General features: G+C 37.1%; 1 protein-coding gene across 3 annotated transcripts in view; it reads right to left on the reverse strand.

The window, feature by feature from the left end:
* LOC126917620 (carbonic anhydrase-related protein 10) overlaps positions 1-21988 on the reverse strand; it is a 228340-nt gene that overhangs the window by 53599 nt on the left and 152753 nt on the right. For all 3 annotated transcript variants that reach the window (XM_050724695.1, XM_050724696.1, XM_050724697.1), the window contains exon 3: positions 18890-19026. In XM_050724695.1, coding sequence (XP_050580652.1) covers positions 18890-19026 — 137 coding nt within the window. The remainder of the gene's footprint in view (positions 1-18889; positions 19027-21988) is intronic.

The following is a 21988-nucleotide window of genomic DNA, read 5'->3' on the forward strand; positions in this document are numbered from 1 at the left end:
AGGAAAACACGATCCGACGCGAGATGTATAATTAAAATGGCGTAACTCCATTAAGTCTCGCACGAAACGCAATTATCCCATATTACGCGTGCCGCGCAAATCATTTTCATTTAAATCACCGCTACTCCGGGGGAAATTTTCAATCCAGTCGGCGTCCATTGAATTACTAATCGGCGATCTGCGTAAAATTTCGACCAGCTTGTAGCGGATGTGTTCTACAATTCAAGCAAGAATTAACGACCGATTAAACTGTCTTCAATAAACCTTCTTCGATCGGTTTTGTCCAGCACGCTTTAACGCCCGAAACCGTTCATCATGACTCTACTAATTGTTGCATCGATAACTGCTGCTCTCTCATCATTTGTTTATTGATATCTGGTCATTGTGTTTCTGTGGTACTGACATGCCATATAGAATTATTTTCCTGTGTTCACGTATTGCTTTGTTTCGTGTAACCTTTATCTAGAGACAATGATGCTTTCATATTAGGATAGCATCAGATATATATCAAATTTATTTATTTTGTTTTCACGTTATCAATGTGCGCCAAACAAGTGCATTTCCTCTTCCTGGTTCCGTGTTATAAAACCGTAATTACGATTTGCGTTTACCTTTCATCGAAATTGAATAAATGTTATCAAATAATTGTTCAAATATAATTAAATAATTATATTTCTCATGATCGTGTATTTAATTGGTTGCAATAGTTTTTACAAAATGACTCTTTTGAGAATGATGCAGGCAATGCAAGTTGTCATATCACGGTATGAGATATACATATGTCAAATATTATTTGAGCACGCTTTGAACGGAAAGTAAAGAAATAGAAAGCTTTGTATCTGTTTCAATAAAATCTTCTCTTTTATCAAGATCACTCGTAGACAGCGTATTGAATTCGCCTTTTTCTTTGTCATTATATAGAAACAAAAATATGGTTTATTTCAAAAACATAATCTAACTTTATATAAATCTCTCTAGATTTCTGAGAAGCATAATAATTAATTTTCATGCAAGGATATTAAAGGATTATTAAAGGATTATTAAAGGATGATGAAAAATTACAGGATGATTATATGCAAGATAAACGAAGAATACATATGTGATACGGAGCAAAGCAGTGGAAGTAGTAATGAACCGTCTTTAGCCAGACATATTACTGTGAATTCATTATGCATGGACGCTACATTCCGAAAATCATTTAAATAGTCCTTTTATTTCTTACGCGTGCATGTATCTTAAAATTAATTACGAACAAATAACATTGTGGAATTAATGTGATCTTTCATTATAATCTTACAAAACAATCAAAGTACCGTAAATATAATCGCTCTACATAATCTATGTATGTATATGGTTGTTATTTTATTGAACAATTTAATTTATAATGATAAATTAATATTAATTTATAATTTATAATTTATATTAAACACATGATAAAATATTCATTACGAAATATTAATAAAATAGCAAATATAAAGTATTAATTTATGTTAAATATTGTAATGTCCAATGTAAAAGCGTTCCATAACAAGGCTCCATAAATTTTCATTTACAAATTTAATGTCGCTTCCCTTCCAAATTATTTACCATGTAAATTCGTTTTACAATATTCATTAAAATTATCAATAAATGATCTTCTCTTATTTATCTACCACTTCCCTTAACACTTCTCAAACTACTTACTCATCACAAACGTATTGTCATTTTCCTTTTCAAATTATTTACTATACACATTCATACTATAATTTCATTAAAAATTCTATTATTATTTCCCTACATGAATTCCTTACAATTTTTCCTGAAAACTCTTAAGCTATTTTCCCCAAAAAGAAAAGAAAACATATTGTCACTTCTTCCCAATGATTCTCCCGTGATTCCTAATGATGATTGTTCTTCATTGAGGGATCCTTTTTGTCAAAACGACGTTCGGAAGAAAAGTTGTAGAAGTTACAGCTTTTACCAAGTTCGATCGCCAAGATGTTAACTGATACCACGAATACATATGCGGAACAGAGACGAGAGGAGAAAGGGAAGAGTTCTTTGTAACGAAGTTAATGAAGCGGCCTTTTATACACCGGCGTTACCTCGCGGTGTTTCGCAGTTTCGAAGCCGCGTACAAAGCGTTAATTTCGCGTCGGGTTCGTAAGACCGGCAGATGAGCCCTGTGCACGGTCAAGGCTTTACTAAATTTCCTCCCTCCCAAATTCCTAAATTACCTCCTACGCGACTATATCTTGAACTCTGTGGCTCTCATCTTCGGTCTTTTCCACCACGGGAACGTTTCCCTTGCTGGCGACCTTCTAATTAGTACGCCATCAGCAAAACGAAACGTTGGTCGAATTTTCAGATCTGTGAAATCACGTGTAATTCTCATCTTGCTCTTATTAACAGTCGTGTGCCGAATATACATACGTGAGCCGAAATGATGGAAAATAACATAGTGGAGACTTGTGAGGCATTTCGTTTCAGTTTCATTATTCATTATCTACTATATAGAACAAATATAGATTCGATTCCTTAATCCATTAAGCATAATACCATGCAGATTAAATATAGATTAAATATTCGGTTTCTCTATTCATTAAATGCTACTGATCAAAGTACAGATTATTTAACAAGATAGTTTCTGTTCTTTTTCTTTTTTCCAAAGAAATTTGAGACGAAAGTAGAAAAGTATTAACATGGACTACGTTTGGGTGCAAGATAATTCTGGATTGTGTTTACGGTTATAATTAGATTGCGGATTTTTACGTATTTATTTGAAATGTAATGCCTCATCCTTTCGATCATTTTCAAATACCCAATCGTACCTTTCTAATGTTATATCAAGCTCGAACAAAATATGAGAAAATTCTCATTAGCACGCGTGACTTCTCGTCTCAATCTTACGTTAAACGTCCTCTCCCAACAGAACGTTTTCCTTTGCTAGAACGAGAGATCGGGGTTAGATTGAAACATAAAAATCCGAAGATTACAGTAGTTTCAAAGATACAGAAGTACGTAGATTGTGTGAAACGATTTATTCAAGTCAGAGAAATGTCATATCTTTCTCTAAAATCGCTATCTCAATTAACCACGACACAGCTACGTTATACCAGTCCCATAAATCAAACTTAATCGAGTGAAACGTTCTTCAAATCACGACGCGACAATTAAACGCCACTAAACATAAATATTTCAGAAAATACTCATCACGAAATCCCAAAGCAGGCTGCGCTACCCGAAGGACGAACAATGTTGTTTGACAGGTTCGCGACACGAATTCAGGCTTGCACAAATTCCGGCAAGTTTGGTAGGCCAATTATCGAGGCGGCAGAAACACGGGGGTGGTCAGGGGTGATCCCCTTGATACCTTGGTAATTTCTTCGCGGCAGGGCGGCTGACGGGACAAGGAGAACGTGTTTCGGGAGCTACGAGCAAGAAAGGGCGTGAACTCGTCCCTCTACTGGCGGATAATTGATTAGGCATTTAATTGGACGGAATAGCAAGGCCAGACACTGTGCGCCGTTGTCGCCGTTCTCTCTCTCTCTCTCTCTCTCTCTCTCATTCACTCTCTCACACACATACACACTTACTGGTTGAGCGAAGAACCAAGGGAAGAGACGAGAGTTAGAGGTTCCGACGAAGTGCAAGACGAGGCCGGGAAGTCCATTTTCTTGTACGTCGCGAGAAGCTGAATTATAGCGTCATCAGTTAGAAATAATGAGGTAACCTCGGGGAGAAAGCAGCCGCGGACGACACGTCGGCAAAAGTCGCCGGCAGATAACTTATTATTTTGCAATAGATTTCCGCGCCTGGCCCTGGCCGAGCTCTATTCCGGCCAACTTCATACGATGTGCCCTGACTCTCTTCCACTCTCTTCCATTAAACATGTCGCCGTTTCCGCTTCGTCGCGCCCGTTTTTCTTTCGCTTCGTTCCCTTCTTTAACCGGTTTATTAAGTTTCCTTCGATTGCCGATGTTTCCTCCAGTAAATTTTATTTAATGCGCGTTAGGTTTCTCTGTTATGTTCTTTCCCTACGCTTCCCTTATTTCCCTTGTTTCCTCAACTTCATCCCTTTCAAGAATTTACTATTAAAAACTTTATACTTTTCGCTTTCGATAATTCTGTACGCTGAATTTGTTATTGAATATACCAGTTTCTGAAAATTCGTTCTATCTCGTTGCCACTTTGACCTTGCTATAATTATGAAATTTTTCATTTTTAATTTTTATTTTGCTTTTCAATAAATAAAGAGATAAATTTTTTGCGAGACAAATTTTCATATAAAATACGAATAAAGATATCGCACGTATTAATGACGATTCTTTCATATCTGTTTCAGATCGAAGAAGTTCTATAACGATAAAAAGGCATCAATAAATGAAAAATGATCGAAAACCATCAGCCGAATATTAGAATAAAAATTCGGAATGAGAGCGGGAATAAATTTTAGCTCTTCGTCGAGTCTTTTCGACTTGAGCGAATATAAATCCAACGACGCCAAGAAGTAGCATAACTCACCCAAAAGAACATAACTCATTATCCCTCCGATGGATCTCCACCTTTCCGATTCTAATTCGCGGATAATCCTCCCTCTTTCTCCCTCTTCTTTTTCATCCCCCTTTCCATTCTCGGCAACTTCGAACTCGGATCAATGAGGCCGCCGCCGGAAGAAGACTCGCGAGAAGCAGTTCTACGAGGCCGAATCTGCACAAAGACCGTCCCCTTGGTTCTTTCCACAAGACCTCCAAGTTCAAACCCGTCTTCACGAGCCTTTTCGACGCGTTCCACCCTTTTCCTTCGCGAAGGCAACGAACGATAGAAGCAGGAAGTCGTTCAGCCGCTGAACGAACAATCGTCATCGCGAATTCTCCTGAATCGCCGTGTGGCCTCGTGGTTTTGTTCCCCGTGGCGGCGGCTGGAAAATTCACGAGACGAAGAACCGCCACCATTGCGGTATAATCTTCTTCGTTTCCTTTCGTTCGTCCTTTCGTTCGGTGAACGAACTTCATCGGCGCATCGGTGATTAATGCGGCTGGCGAGTTTCTTTTAGCTGAGTTTCGAACATCAAAGGAAAGTTTCGCGCTTTCCATCGATCGAAAGGGTTCGCGGATTCACGCAGAAAGGATTCTTCGCTCTGACGGAGCCGGAATTGTCTCGAGTGTCTCACGGGATTTTGATAGGGTGATGGGCGGTTCTAATGTTACCTTTCCTTCTCATATCGTCAATTTTACTAGCTGGAATTTTGATCTTTCGGTGGGGTGGCGAGAAAGTTATTCGTTGAATTATTGGGTTGGGAAAGTGTGCGTTTATTCTTATCATAAAATTTGTAGATACTTTTAGCCATTTGGATACTTCATTTCCATGTAGCTTGCGACGTATGAACTGTATTTAACATTGTGTTTATTTGCATTCAAATGTAATAGAATTATAACACGTACAAGGAAGAAACGTGTTGTACATAAAATATCAATTAATTCTTAATAAAATGTCAAATTGTAATCCAAAAAGGTGTTCATTTATTACGATGCATAGATATCACTGACAATATTTTCTTCTGTTTGTAAAAGCAATACCATCATTTCATCTCGTAAATCTATACGTCTCTCACTCGATTAAATAAAAGCATCCGATCAACAGAGATCCATTGTACGTAAAATCAAATCAACAGAATTTGAAAAGCTTTGCGACTATCCTCGAAAATCTGCTTAAAGCGTGGCGAAATGCAAATGTTATTTAACGATTATACCTGAGCATCGACAACCAAGATCGTATCGCGCCGAGTGAAAAGGAGCCAACGCGGCGCCGGGAATCCCAATTCTTATGGAACAATAGTCTGATCGCGAGTTAATTAACAACCAGCCGCTGTTTATACGACAGTTACAACGATTTATATACCGGCCACGTTTCTGGTTTCTCCTGTTAGACTAGAAAGCCAAGAGCTACGATTATTCTCGATGGATAAAGAACGAGGAATTTCGTTCGACTCGAAGAGCACTGACACGCGTATTGCCCTCGCCTGTTATGGCAATCGCTAGCTTTTTGTGGACGATACTGTATACGAAAGCACTTTGTGCATGATGCTATATACCACAGTATTTTCACTCGCATTTGAAAAATAATTGGTTTGCACATTGTTGGAATTGCAGAATATATAGAATTTGTGTAAAAGTATTAAGATTGACAATATATTAATTGGAACAATAATTGTTAAACTGTAGATATTTATGGAAATTCATAGTTTTGGTATAGCTGGAATGTCTACGAATCGAGTTCCTTCTATCGAAATTCTGAGTGTTGGAAACAAGAAATCAAGTCTAAAACGCTACTGATTATATCGACAGGAGATATTCGCACAAAGGCGTGGGAATGATAATTAATTCTATTAACTCTGTCTCACTTCTGAGCACAGTCGATTTCGAGGAGAAAATGAAGAAGCAAGCAACGAAACTGACGGACAAGCCCGAGTATTTGCTTGGTCGCGGATAGTTGGCGGTTTATTCGCGAACAATGGCCGTGTCGAAGGGAATTCTCTTTCGCGAGGAAAAAGTAACAATGGCACCTCTTTATTCAGAAAGCCGTTGCCCTGAGTAAACGAGCTCCAGTTCGCGAACGAACGTTTACAGAGTCACAGTATTATCTCGGCGAATACATTCAAATATTCGTTGCTACTCCGCCACGATTTCGCTTATCTGTCTGCTTACAAATGAATATCGAACGAAACGAAACGAGTGTCGTGTTTCTTTCTTTTTCTATTGCGTCGGGGTGCCTTCGTATTTTGTATGGATTTGTCGTGGCTGCTATTGATAAAGTTAGAGGCCAAGAGGCGGAGGAAGTGGAGCGGGTCTGCGTAAGTTCAAACGGATGCCCAGTAGAACAGCACCGCATATGGTCAGACATAAGGGGAATAGGATGGTCTCGTGTATTTCCACGCGAGCGAGTAGAATGCGATCCGTGTACGGTCGGACGGGGACTGAAATAGAATAGGACAGGGCATAACCCGACGAGGATACAAAAGGATATGGATGGAGCTTTCAAATAAATTGTAAGTAACAATTCCTCCCCTCTGCCACCAAGCAGCCCGTGTTCCGGCAAATATTACGCTGTCGTGTTATCGATCATACGACTATCTTTCTGTGAAAATAGCTAAAATTGCATGCTTCCAGTGATCACGCGAGTAACGTGAGTTACAGAAATTAAGCACGGCGTAGATTTCTTACGGATTCTATTTCTGACTCGTCACTTTGATTCGTTAAATCTTTATAGGTAGAATTTTGTTCGTTTACGAGGCTGAAGATTGTAGTTGATCGGAAATTTTTACTCATTTCGATTTCAGTATTAAAGATCGATAACTGAAAGATTCACGATAAAACTGATTCTTCTCTTTTCCTCGAGTTTTTAGATAATAACGCACTCTAGTCGCTGCAACAGTCTGACGATATAGTGGAATTGATATCGTAAAAATAATCTATATCTTGATTTATTGTTCAATGAAAATTAATGGATTCTATAAAAACAGTCTTTATCACGAGCTCCACAATTTCACGATTCAATTGGATGCCGCTCAAGATTTTTAATACTCATTCGTTTGATGGCTACGTTACTGGGTCAAATAAAAATAGTCATATTGTATTCGAAATGATCTTCCTATTACAAACAGAAAGTAGCGCGTTATTCAATTATCACAAAAGACGTTACACGGCCCAAAAATGATTGAAATATACTGCTGCGTACACCGAAGCCAGTTAAAACAACAAAAACATTTCACTGAAATATCTTGAACGTATCTTTACCCCATCCAATCTGCCCAACCAATAAACTCGCCAGTAACACCGGAACTGAAAAATACAGGCAGGAGAATCCCTATAAAACGTTCCTCTGGCCGGTTCACAAATTCCACCTCTCGAACGCGTTTCTGCCGTCACTTCGGTTCATCGAATTTTTGTCAGGGCCGGGAAAGAGTCGAGGGTGGAAAGTCAATAAACTCTGAATTCCGTTTCTCCAACCGAACAGAAATATTTCAAAACGTTCCCGACTAACACAACCATCCTGGGTCACATACGAAACGAGTCACGATGATCGGAAGTCCAGACGTTCGTGGCTCGTGTCCCAATCCGCGGAGAATTAGGATTCTCTTCGAATCGGTTCGGTTTCGATCGCGAAATTACGCTGTCTGACAATTTTGGGATCGCCTAGCGAACGACGAATCCGGTTGAAACTGGCGGAAACGTGCACATGGGTGAAGATCAGAACTAGGACTGCATGTAGGGTGGTTGAAGAGGGATGAAAAAGGGCAGAGGGAATGGAATCAAGAGAAAAGCACGGAGGAACCTCGGTCGAAGACGGCAAGACGTACGTTCGACTCGGCAAGTCGGTGGTTCGGTGGTTCGCCCTATTGTTTAATTTAAGTGCCAAAGTTTAAACCAGGTTAAACGCCGTATAAATTCACGAGGTACATGAAACCACCCTTCGACTGTTCCTTTTGCCCTTCGCGTATACCTTTCGTGTCCTAGGAATAGTGGGTGTTGTAAGGGGGATTGGTGAGGATACGAAATGGACCGAGGGATGTATTTAAATAACGCTGAAACTAGATGTGACGTCACTGCGGCTTCCGGCTCGGGTAGTTAAGGCTGACGATAGTTAAGGCTTTTATCCGGTTTTTCACTTTGCTATTCGCTATTGGATTATCCTCTGCCGACTACGGACATTTTAAATCGTTGCTGAATCGGGAGAAGGTTTAGGTTTCCTCGGGATAAAGTTTTCAGTTTCTAAAGCGAAGCGAATTGTTTTACGAAGCTACCGTGATTATGTAGTTGATTATGTTTCATACACCGTCTGAAGAACAGCAGATGGGATATAGTTAAATAAAAGAGACACTTTATAATTTATAATTATTGATACCGTACTACAGCTGGTACCGGAAATCAAATCTATTAAAATTAGGTTTCAGGGATTTTGTTCTGGCAATTTCATAAATGTATTATGAAAGTACAAATAAATTAATTAATATGTAAATATAATGAACGCAATGGTATGACAATACTTTTTGTAGCAACTGTATTTACGTATAAAGTATAGTAGTTTATGTTCAAATTTTCCAAACGTTACGTTGGTGTGCAGTGTTCGGTATCCGCGGGAGATGGCAAATTATCCTTGGATTATTAATGCGACAAGTCTCGCGTGTCCGCGGAATTAATGGGCTGTTTAGAATATTAATTTCTAAGGAAGTACCGCGAAACAGGCCCAAATGGATCTGGCCTGACGCATCCCTGTAATGTAACTATTAATCTTCCGGGTAGAAACGTGCATGTGCAGTCGAGAACCGCGTGACAAAGGGCAAAACCTTGATACCCATAACTTGTCTCGGTGTATTTCGTCCTGTTCTGTTCCCACTCTGAATTACGGTTACACCAACCAAGAGATAATCGTATCGGACTGTATACGAGAGTAAATTGTTCGACAAAAATACCGATTCCAGGCTTTATTTAAAAGTAGACAAATTTACTCTAGTTTTCGTAAAATATGCACGACTTGTTTTCATTGATATAGCTCGGCAAGACATCGAATGATTTTATGATTTTTCGATACACTCAATGTTTCTGATATCTATTAATAATATGCAATAAAATATATATACATATACAGTGGCGAATAAAGGTATCGTTGCACAACAATAATTTTTCTATAAAATCTTTTCCTATATAAATCTAATACGAAACGTACGAGGTGAAATGTCTTACCCTTAAAGGCACGAAGCGTATTATAATTGAGAATGGTACGACGTAGATTAACCCTTAACTACTATTATGAGGTGTTACAATATCGCAAACGTCGTAAACACTGGCATAATTTCCCTTTCAAGTAGCATGTGACACTAAATGTCTCAGTTATCTCGAATAACATCGAGCCTTCTAACGATACGATATGACTGTTTTATGGGAATTTGGATTACAATTGTTCTATTCAAGTATTTCAAAGTTTCACCAAGAATTAGCTTTATAGTAAGTAGGCTGTTTCTCGAAGTTAGAAGTCGAATAAAACTCTAACACAGTTGCTAAAGTTCCAGAAGACTTCCAAGGTTAATGTTTATACAACATTCCGCAATACCTTAGCATCCTACACTGGCAATTAATAATTCGCTGCTGACAATATGAAAATTTCTGAAATCATCTTACTTAAAGAAAAACAATAACTTTCGTCTCAGCAATCCAAACTTCATCTCGCATTAGCGTTCACGATACAATTTCAAACGCAATTCGAAATCCGCAGAACTCTCGAAACAGTAGTTTCAGAAAAATCCACGCAATATTTAGAAGTTTTTGGCTGCGACTTCGTTGTCGAAGGGTCGAACGAAATTTCTCGTGGAATTTCCACGAGCAACGTTTCATCTTTATGCAGAGTGTTTCGGTAGGTTGAAGAGTCCGAGGGGGATGGGTGGTTTGCGAGGGGTTGGCACGAAAAGAAACGCGCATAGTTCGAATTTGTCGGGCAGGACACAAAGTGCCTTCCACGGAAATGCCCGTGAAAAGGTTTAAACGCGCACCCGAGGGATCGTTTGCTCTTCCTCTCTCTTCCCATCTTCTTTCCAACCCCTCGAATCTAACCCAACCCCCCGATGCCAACTTCCCGGAGCCGGAGTCAATCTTCCCAGGCGCAAGTAGCCGCGTTCTCACGAGGCAAGCTCATTGGATGCATTCTACGCTTTGAAACGAACCATGGTTTGGGTTCTGTTCATTGTTTGGTCCACCCTCGAATCATCCCCTCCAACGTCCAATCGCTATCCTCCAAAGGCACAAAAGCGCCTAAAGGGAACAGGTTTCCAGCGTTCTTCCTCATCTCCCGACTCGCATCGGTTAGCCGGCGTCACACGTGTTGTTTAAGTCAAACAATCGATCATTCGCGAAAAAGGAACACTTTTCGTTTCGTTATTATCAGGAATTCGTGCTCCTTGATTTATTTCTTTCTTTTTTTGGTTGCTTCTTTTTTCCTTTGGGAGTGAAGATAATTTGACAAGGTGTTTCTATTGTGTTTGAAGAATGATTTGGTTAGCTGTTTTTTAAGTTTCAAATCGACGGATAATTTTTAGAGGCGTTGCTGTTGGGAGAATGAGTTAGTTGATTTGCGAATGTTAATGGGTTTGTAAATTTATGTCTTGAGCAACAAAATCAAATTTTTGTCACGCTTTAACAAAATTCGGTCTCCATAGGATCAAATTTTTAAAATACAATCAGTAGTAGGAAAATATGTCTATCAATTTTCGAAAAGGAAACAACTTTTACAAAGGAAATTAAAACCAGAACCAGAAACATTGTGTTAACCAAAAACATTCATAATTATAGAATTCGAAGTTACCATAGAATACCATAGACAAATTAATTGCAACTAGCTCGATTCTACTCCTTATGGGTACAAACATGATATAATAAAACTTCAACAGATACGATACGACTCCTTAAACATGTCGAAGCTCTATAAGTAAACTGACGGTTTTATCCAAAACATTAGGAACCCGAGTGGCAAGTTATGTAACTCGTTTTTCCCTAAATAAAATTTTCTCAACGATCTAAGATTTTTCCATCGAAAATCAAAGCTTAAAACAGCGAAACGTACCGCGGAAATATTCGGTGCGCGATTCAAAGTCCTACGAAGAAACGCTTCAATTATTTCATTAACGGGTGGCTGACCCGCTAAGAAACAAAAGTCTCGAACGTTTCGCAGTTCTCGGGAAGAAGTATCGCAACACCGTGGATGATGGAGCGGTAGGCGGAAGCGAAACTCAACCGCGGCCAGAAAGGAAAAGAAACGAAGGGAAAAAGAAAAGGGAGGAAATACAAACGACTCTCGGCTAGAGCTTTAAGGCTGGCGACGAGTGTTTGCACGAAAGCTACTTCGCCAAGAGTGTTATTGTTTGATAAACTCAAAAATGACGCGCCTCTGGTTCGTTTGAAGTCCCGCGGTTCGCGAACTGCCGGGAACAATGAAGTCCCTCAGAAGAGGAAACCAACGAAGTCGTTTAATCATCGAGCTACCAAGTACCTTGACTTTGCGTTATTTTTATTGGCTGCTGTTTGCTGTTTATGTAAGAAACTTTTTCGTGCCCTTTCATTTCTCTGTTTCCTTTAGATGCATTACTCTGCGAATTGCAGTTGAGTTTGTTACATTTTGCGCGGTTTTAATCACAAAACTTCGATTCTCTCCTTTCTGTTTCGTCCTTGTACGTTTATACAAATTTATATTCTTATGGATATAATTAAAAGAAATTAAATCCAGGTAGAAAATTGGTTTGCAAGAGTATATTTATAGCAATCATAAAATTAAACAATCAGTTATCCACTACATTGATAAACCTTAATATTTCACGGGACATTTAACGCTAATTATATGTATTAATTTTTTACTAAATGTCTATTTGTAGTAAATGTGCTGTAACTTCATATACATTTTTCGGTTGGTGTAAAATTTTACCAGTATAATCGTGGTACTCGTATTTTATTACAGTATCAATGAAATATCAAAAAGTCTTAATATAATATATCGATAAAAATTGTCCACTTTATCAATAGTATCTACATCAAACTAAATTGCTATTCGTTGTTGCTACTCGTCTACATGTATATCTAAAATTATCAAAATTTCTATCTAATTCCATTTCCAAGAAATTATAAAATCTGGGAAAAGGAGAAGCAATACGAGCTCCGCTCAAGAGCCAACCAGCCATTTCTCGCTGAGAAATAGACAGTCTAAAGGAAGTTCCGGTCATGTTCGGGCTGAGCTTCGAATCGGGACTTCTGCTCACGTGCCGGCAATCACCGTGTCAGCTGAGGCGGCCACGTGATTCGTTTCTATCGTATCCACGGTGCGATTAGAGTTAGCACGTTTCGCGTAACAAACGAAAGGTTTCGCCTTTGAGACCGTAGCCAGCACAGCTTTCGCGAAAATCGGACAAAGCGCACGTGGTCAGTGTTTCGCGCTTTTCACACGGTGGAACCATCACCACACGACGCTCAAACGGTCATGGAACTTTCTTTGAATAGCAGCGAACTCTGGCGAAAAATGGAAAGTCTTTTATTCCCGTTGTTTATTTCATAAAACTAGTACTTTTTAACGTACAGTTGTCGGAATGATCAAAACCGGTAATTTGTAATTTTTCATGAAAATTTTATAAATCTATAAAGCTGCAATAGTTGGAGATTCGAACTATTTTTTGTTATTTCGCATACTTCTTACAGTTTAGTTGTTGTATGTTTTGTATATTACAAATATGTAGATACTAGAAGATCTTAATTTGTAGCGTTTTAAGTACATGTTTTACCGCGATGTATCGTAATATCATATTGAATAGAAATAATTTATTAAATCAATCAACGTTCAGCTATCCATGTGTACAATTCGTTAGTTTTTCAAGAAAATTTTGGAAAAATAATTCCAACGTTAACAGCAATTATTTCCGAATTACGATAGAATTGTCGATACTTTGTCACGAAGATGCACGTAAAAACGATCAAGGGAACTACGATTAATTTTAGAAAGGTTTCGGCAAAATCGAATTATCTCCGTAAATTGCTCATTCCAGTTCTGTTTCAAATTATCGGTCTTCGCTTCGATTCGCTAGATTTATACACCGTCAAAGTTTCTTACCTACTTTTTAATTCAGTTCTTCGCTCGATTCAGTTTTACGGCTCTCAATCGAAATTACGTATTAATTACTTTGGAAACTTTCGCATGCTTTTCCAACGTCATTGTAATCAACAAGCAGCTCGATATTTTTCGAACAAATCGCTGTTGATCTGGCATATATTGTTACGTGAATAACGATACATTTGCATGTTAATATGAATTCGGCGATTTTATTTCGGCGTTGTTCAGACGAAATTGACGATTGTAATTAAAAAATACGAAATATATTAATACGCTTTATGTTAGTTGCGTCTGCTGCAATGGAAGATGGTTACTATAAACACCATCGCGAACGATACCGAAGCTGGCTATCGATGCGCATCGAGTATTGAAAAATTGGATGAAATTAAAAATTCACATTGGACGTGGACAAATTTATCAGCACATTTATATCCCTAACCTTAATTCCTTTAACGATCGACGTTATCGTCCAGTCGTTTAATTCAGGACGAGAACACTTACGAATTTTTTCATATGAAATTGTCTATACTATAAATAACGAGTTATAGTAAATGAAAAGATCAATTTCAAAAATTGTTGGAAAATATATAAAAAAAATGTTTATCCTAAATATAGGACGACAACACTCACGAACTTCTTTCTGTACATAAAATTATTTATGCTACAAGCACGATAATAAGTTATAGAAAATAAAACAATTGCACAGCTTCAAAAATTTATTATAATTATATTTAAATCATCTCGATCAAACAATTTCCAAGAACGAGACCATTACGAACTTGTTAACAAAAGAGTGAAATTCCTTTCGATTGCGATAAATATTTTATAGCGTTACATCGGCCACTAAATTTTCTCCAATTTAACCAAACTGCTTTCGTGGAAATCAGTAATAGAACGCGTCAGTCTCTCCTAAATATTCTTTGGCTCGTGTCGAAGTGTATCGACGTTTATTCCACGGTGGATACAAGCAGCCTTCGCCAAGCGATTTCCATAAAACAATTTCCGCAACTGCACTTTCGCGTCCTAGACGAGTAGACGTGGAATTCTCGTGTCGCGTTACGTCACGCGAATACGCGATAAAGCCATGCATCCAAGAGGGAAACTACAAGAAATAACGTTGTTCGACGAAAGCAACGTTAATCGATCGATCCTCCGAATAAAAGATCTTCGAAAGGTCTTCTATTCTATGAATACTTTATTTGATAAAGAATTATATTCAAAGTTTGATAAATTCGAGAAATGATAGTGAATTACGGTCCCTCGAGGATCAACCGGAAATTTATCGCGACGACGTGGCCTTCTTGCGAAAAATTATAGCAAACGTCACTTGGTGGAATTCTATGTGTAAATATAAGTGCTTTATACCGTTTTATTATTTTGAAATTTATTTATGAAATTAACGATTTAGATAAAGAATTTGTCATTTTTATAATTATTAGAACATTCGTTGGTAAGTCAATTCAATGGCTCGCTAATTAAATTGAATGGCCTGTTGAGAGATTTTAAAGCTGAGATCTGGAGATAGAGATGTCGAGACTAGCAGGGTTAATAACGATAACGAGTTAATATTATTACAAGGCCATCCTGGATTTGGCTGCTTTCTATGAAAGCTTCGATCGCAATACGCATTCATAGCTTACGTTCACAGTACGTTACATATTTTAACGTAGTATCTTGGGATTATAATACATATCTCTATTTCGATACTAAATCGTCACACGTGTGTTTTTCCTTTTTTACATATTAATATGGGAAAAATATATTGCACAGCAAGTAGAATAAATAATCGCTATGGTCAGACACAGTGTGTGTAATATACAATAAATCGAATGAACGAAATAATTATAATAAATTTATACACTGCAGTATAAATATTTCACACCAAGTAGAATAGTCGTTTTCTGGTCAGACAAGCCATACCTCACTGTCTATAAAAGTTAATTTAAAATTTAATGCTAATATACCCTTATCTTCGATATATTTATTACATTACCTTCGAAATATTCTATTAACAAACTAAAATCTCTTTTTCTATAAACTACAGAAATTTTCCTCCTGAAAAATTTGATTACTCGAGTCTCATTATTCACTATATTAATCTTACAAGTAAAACCCTTTTCCCTCTAGAAAACCAATATCTATTCGATCTTTCCGAGCGTATCGACAGTGTCTACGACATACAATCGCACAACAGTGTGTTGTCGAGCCGTTAAACAAATTGCTTCGCCATCTAAAGGGAGAAGAGATACATCAGCTCGACCGTTGCAAGGATTCTTGCAAATTCCAGCTCGCGTTTGAAAAGTGGAACTCCAATCTTTCCCTCGATGAATATTCACCTGGCAAAGCAAACAATCGCCTTTCCCTCTTTCTCTTACTTTTTCTTTTTGATCCTGCCCCGTTCTTTCGATCATTTGAAAAAGTTCAGTGCAATGCACGTAACACATTCGTAAAAATGTTCTATGACAAACGTTCAAATATCTTCCAAAGCCATTGAAAGCCGATGAATAGGAAAATATTTCGAAAACAAAATTCCACCCTCACCGTCCTCGATGCCTATGTCCTCTCATTAATTATGGTTCGACGATTAATCAAGCAGTGGCTCGTCGTTGTTCGCAAGTCGCATCGGCGAGATTTACAATATTTACGTGACTCGTCACGGCGCATCAATTTCACAGCGGAAAATGGGCCCCGCGTAAATCGGCCGCCGCGTTAATTTCCACACATGCAATCCACGCGGCGGCTGCTCGATAAAACCAGCCCGACGTAACGAACAAAAAGCGGAAGGGAAACGAATGACGGTGAAACCGAGCCCCCATAGCCCGGCACACCGTTGTTATCTTCGCATCTGCGAAATCAATGACCGCTTTTTTTCCATTTACCTCGCGGTAGATACTGATATCGCTTGATATGCGTGGATGAAGTTTGTTTCGAAGCGAATCTTTAGGATAAAATTAAGTCGCGATTGTGATGTAAATTGTAACAACGAAATATGCCACCTTCTTTCAAAATAAAATTAACGTTTACTAGTGACATTTTATAAGTCGCGATTTTCGAGTCATTGGTACTAATACATTCTCTCGTATGCAGTGTTAACAGATTTGATAATAAAAGAAATTAAATTTCATTGATGAATTTGATAAGCTACAGACTATTTGATCATTGTATTTAACGTAAAATTGTACGATTGTAAGGTAGAAGGTCACAATCTACGAATTGACGCTGGGAAAAAATGGGGAATTTTAGAATTTTTTAAGATATTTCCGTGGCCTCAAGAAACTAGTGTCACGTTGTAATATGTGATCGTTTTATTGATCAAGCGAGGTTGAGATTCAGATGAACATCCTATGGATGAATCTCAGCATGAGGGGTTTGAGAGAAGTTTCATGTGGAATTCGAAGCCAGAATTTTCTTTTCCTACTGTTTCTCGATGTTCCTCTATACATAATTGAATTCATAAAATTGATATCGTTTTCCCGATATTTCGAAATGTATAATACATGCGTCAGAATAATATCAATGACTATATTACGTTTTTGTTTCAATTATTATTAAAATCAAAGACTATTTTAAGAGCAAAGAGATTTAAATTTGATTGTGAAGTGACAATTATTTCAATTTTAAAGTCATACTATCTATGATATTTAATCAGGAATGTCAAAGAAGTCTAACGCTACATATTAAAATCAGTGATTATTTTTAGGGTAAAGGAGAATTAGCACGATTTCACGCGTAGCGAAACTGAAGAACGAATAAACGTTTAATTAATCGAAGATTATTATTTTCGAGGTTTTAAGGTATCACGAGCCAATAAGACGAACGTTAAACAGCCAGATTGGTAATTAATGGATATATTATCGAACTAACGAACTCCCTGGCGTGGTGAAAAATGGATAGAGAGAAAGTGGAGAACGGTCCAGAGTGAATTCAAAATCCATTACTAGCCGGCGACAGCTCTGGGAATAGCCGCGGCGTAGCTACTCACGTTCAACTGAATGCGTCTCCCCGTGATATCAGTCTACCCAGTCAAATAAATCATCCGAAAAATGTTAATTTTCACTTGAATCTACTTCACGTATCTGCGACGCGTCGAACCAATCGCTGTCTGATGTGTTTTATTTTTTTTAACCTGAGGTGGTATTTGTGACTTTCGATTAAGACGAACGCCATTCTTTTTTAGAAATTTTCCTACGTTTTCTTTTAATTCATACATATATTCTGTTCCTATATTTTTCTTTACCTGTTATTATTTCCATTTTCATTAGTCTTTTGTGTTTTATCTTATTTAAGATAATATCGCCTATTTACCATTTTACTTCGAAATTTTCAGATAAATTTATTTTATAATTTAAATTTAAATCCATTTATGAGTTAACGTTTAATCGCTTTTTTGTTGGATTTAACTATTATAAAATATTTTTAAAGTATGAAATATTTAGGAAGAATCCCCTGCTGGGGATACCAATCGATACTATGAAATTTATAACTTATTTAATATACGAGATCCCCAAATGGGGACTGTGAAAGCTAATATTATTTTGTTTCTATACGTGTCATTATTATTAATTTTATTATTATTCCGTGGTATTTTAATTATACTGTCCCTCTTTGAAACGCTGTTATAATTAATGTATTCTTTCCTAGATTAATATGCTCGTACAATATATTCCATTTTTGTATTAACGTTCCCGTTCCTTTTATTCTTCCCCAAATCTCAGATTAAAATTATTTCTGCGTTGTTAAGGGATAAAACTAGATATCTTATGACCGTTAATAAAATGTAAAATGTTTGATCCGAAGAAACATTTCAATTGACTTTTTCATATACATACAAATAACAGAAATAAAATGAACGAAACTAAATGAAAATAAATAAAGAATGAAAATAAATGAAATGAAATGATTTGATATTAAGATAACTAATAATACATCTTAAGTTCGAAATTATTAAATAATTGTAATATATAAATATAGTATAAGAAATAATATAATATATAAATAATATCATTTTAATAATAATACAGATCCCAATTTTGACGTTAGATATGAATTATATTAGAACGTATAATACTAAATAAAGTAAATATCACGAAGAGAGCATCATCTCCATTGAAACAAAGGCGTGACGATAGAAATTTCTGTCACGAATCGACTTGGTATACAATCCTTCTTTACTTTTGAATACACGAGCTTACTCAAAAGTCGAAGCACCGCCAACGAGGAATAAAAAGAGAAGAAATAAAGGGACATTGAAGAACACTGGATAAATTACCTTGTGTTTGTCGACCGACACTGGTCTCAAGTGGCGGTCGAAGAGAAGCTTGTCAGGCTCGATGTTGATAGGACTCTGTCGTCTTCCTTTGCTGCACAAATACCACTGGGGGTTTATCAGACCCCAAAACGAAGGTCCTGCAAACAAAGTGAAAACATGCATACATTAACGATTTTCCCTGATTATCTTTTACAAGCAATTTTTTTACTTTCACCATGCCGTACAAATTAAATCGTTCTTTCGCAATCTTAAAATTACTTTCAGAATTACCACGGTCGCTAGTTTTCAGAAATAACGAGCATGTTATTTTATCAAATACACCACTGTTATTTGAGGAATGTTACAACTGGCTCTCTTACAAAGTTCCACAAAGGTATAATGTAAATTCACGTTTCATTTACGTACCAACGTTTAAAATTTCAAAAATTTCCAATTAAAATTAATTAATCGTTCTACCCATGAAAATAGATCGAAATGATTTACGATCATCGAATTATTACAATCAGTGAAAGACAAGCGGTTTTTCCCCATAAGTTTCTTTATCGCAAACAAATGATACAAGAAGTCATATATTCTAAAGTAAATCTAAGAACGTATTGTTCGTAGATCATTTTCCTCTACTTTCCCATTTGTAGATTAATACTGACTTCTGACTGGTCGTAAATAGAGAGATCATAACATCCAAGAGATTGGTAACCCAATCAATCAGTTAATTTCCGCGACTAACAAGTTGAACGTAAAATATTTTCCAAACGAAGACTATCACTCGTATCAAACGTCCCCTCCTGAATCTTCTTTCTAAAAAAAAAAAAAAAGAAAAAAACACAGTCTTTTGAAAGAGTCGCAACTGCAGCTATCAACGCGTTATCAGGTGATGTTGAAATTGGGAAAGCGTTTCGATAACGCCGCGTGGACATAGACGAAACAATTTTTTTCTGGCGGTTTCCAATTTTCCCCGGTTCCAAGTTTGGCGAAGTTCACGGGTCGAAAAACCGCGACAGTGGCTATCCCAGGCGGCCGCGAATCGTCGTCTTGTCGTCTGTCAGCCGTTTGAAAATTTGAAATTTTTATAATTTCAACTTTTCCGTGTGGCCTGCGCCGGCGTATCCCGCCTTCGGAACCTTACCAGTTCGCGTCAACTTTTATTCGGTAAAAGGGCTTTCGAACTCGTTTCGTAGGGCGACACGAACCAACAGGGAGCTCTCCCCCTTCCTTCTCTTCATCTTCGGCCCGTTTCCGCTCGCATTTCTCGCCGTCTCCTCTGAGAAATTTAACTTTCTTTTCGCGTGGATCGCGAGAATCGATATACCAAGAACGTTCCAAGTAACGAATCCTTCCTTCGTGAATCTATGGGTTAACCAAGAGGAATGATCTCGTTTCTCATCTGCATCAGGCTCCTTTGCTGAACTTCTCAACAAGAAGCAGCGAGAACTGTTCATTGTTATAGGGTTTTCATTATGTAAGATATGATGCAAATTATTTAATTTTAGGGAAATACGTCATCTTTTGTTCGCACATAATTGCAATAGGCGCCGTGTTAAAGGTCAGTAACAATTATACGATAGAAAAAATTTACGAGATTGTACGCTATGCAACAAATGAGAAAAAGAATCTTTTCTTTTTTCAATTTAAGGACATATTCTCGATATGATGCTAATTTAGTTGATATTAATATTTTTTTCAATACCGATTCGTAAATATCAATTTTTGAAACTGTTGCATGAATCCTCGTCTCCTCTTCAATCAGAATAAGCATAGAAACTTCAAAGAGCTAAATATCTCCTTCATATTATAGCTCGTACTTTACCCATCATTTCACCAAACATTTTGAACTTTTGCCTTCAAAAGTATGTCGTTCAGGGACGAGTACATAAATGATTTAAGCGATATAAGCTTTCAAGTCAGAGAAATTGCTTCGCTACGAAAATGTGCTTTCATGGAAAAAATTCTACTATGGACTTTCCTCTGTGGCATTTCAGAGTAATAAATTAATTGCCATATACAAGACCATTTGCGTATTGACTAATAATTTGAACATTCACGGGTAATTTGTCATTTATGATACAGCAAGTCTTATAATTAGAACAATTAAATTTCTACACGTGATCGTAATTCGACGAGTACTATAAAATTAAAAAATAACTATAAAGGAAGCAATACAAAGAACAATACAAAGATAGCGAATCTCAATGTACGCAAAATTTGAACAGCCACGGACAATTTGTCATTTATAATAGAGCAAGTGTTATAATTAGAACAATTAAATTTCTACACGTGATCGTAATTCAACGAGTACTATAAAATTAAAAAATAATTATAAAGCAAGCAATACAAAGAACAATACAAAGATAGCGAATCTTAATGTACGCAAAATTTGAACAGCCACGGACAATTTGTCATTTATAATAGAGCAAGTGTTATAATTAGAACAATTAAATTTCTACACGTGATCGTAATTCGACGAGTACTATAAAATTAAAAAATAACTATAAAGGAAGCAATACAAAGAACAATACAAAGATAGCGAATCTTAATGTACGCAAAATTTGAACAGCCACGGACAATTTGTCATTTATAATAGAGCAAGTGTTATAATTAGAACAATTAAATTTCTACACGTGATCGTAATTCGACGAGTACTATAAAATTAAAAAATAACTATAAAGGAAGCAATACAAAGAACAATACAAAGATAGCGAATCTCAATGTACGCAAAATTTGAACAGCCACGGACAATTTGTCATTTATAATAGAGCAAGTGTTATAATTAGAACAATTAAATTTCTACACGTGATCGTAATTGGACGAGTATTATACAATTAAAAAATAACTATAAAGGAAGCAATACAAAGAACAATACAAAGATAGCGATCTTAATGTACGCAAAATTGATATGAACGACGCCGAATCTCTCGTTAGTAGTCGTTAACATGGGAACTAAAACGACCATAGTCGTGGTTGAAGTATCGCGCGTCTTTTCGTTTAAAGCACGATACAATTCCGCCGCGTTCTCCATCTTCCATAGTTCTGACGTCTATGATATTAACGATCCGACGCGTCGTAAGGGTAAGTAATAAATTATTGCTCGTATAAACAACT

This window comes from Bombus affinis, chromosome 6 (genome assembly GCF_024516045.1).
Source record: "Bombus affinis isolate iyBomAffi1 chromosome 6, iyBomAffi1.2, whole genome shotgun sequence".
Lineage (NCBI taxonomy): Eukaryota > Metazoa > Arthropoda > Insecta > Hymenoptera > Apidae > Bombus > Bombus affinis.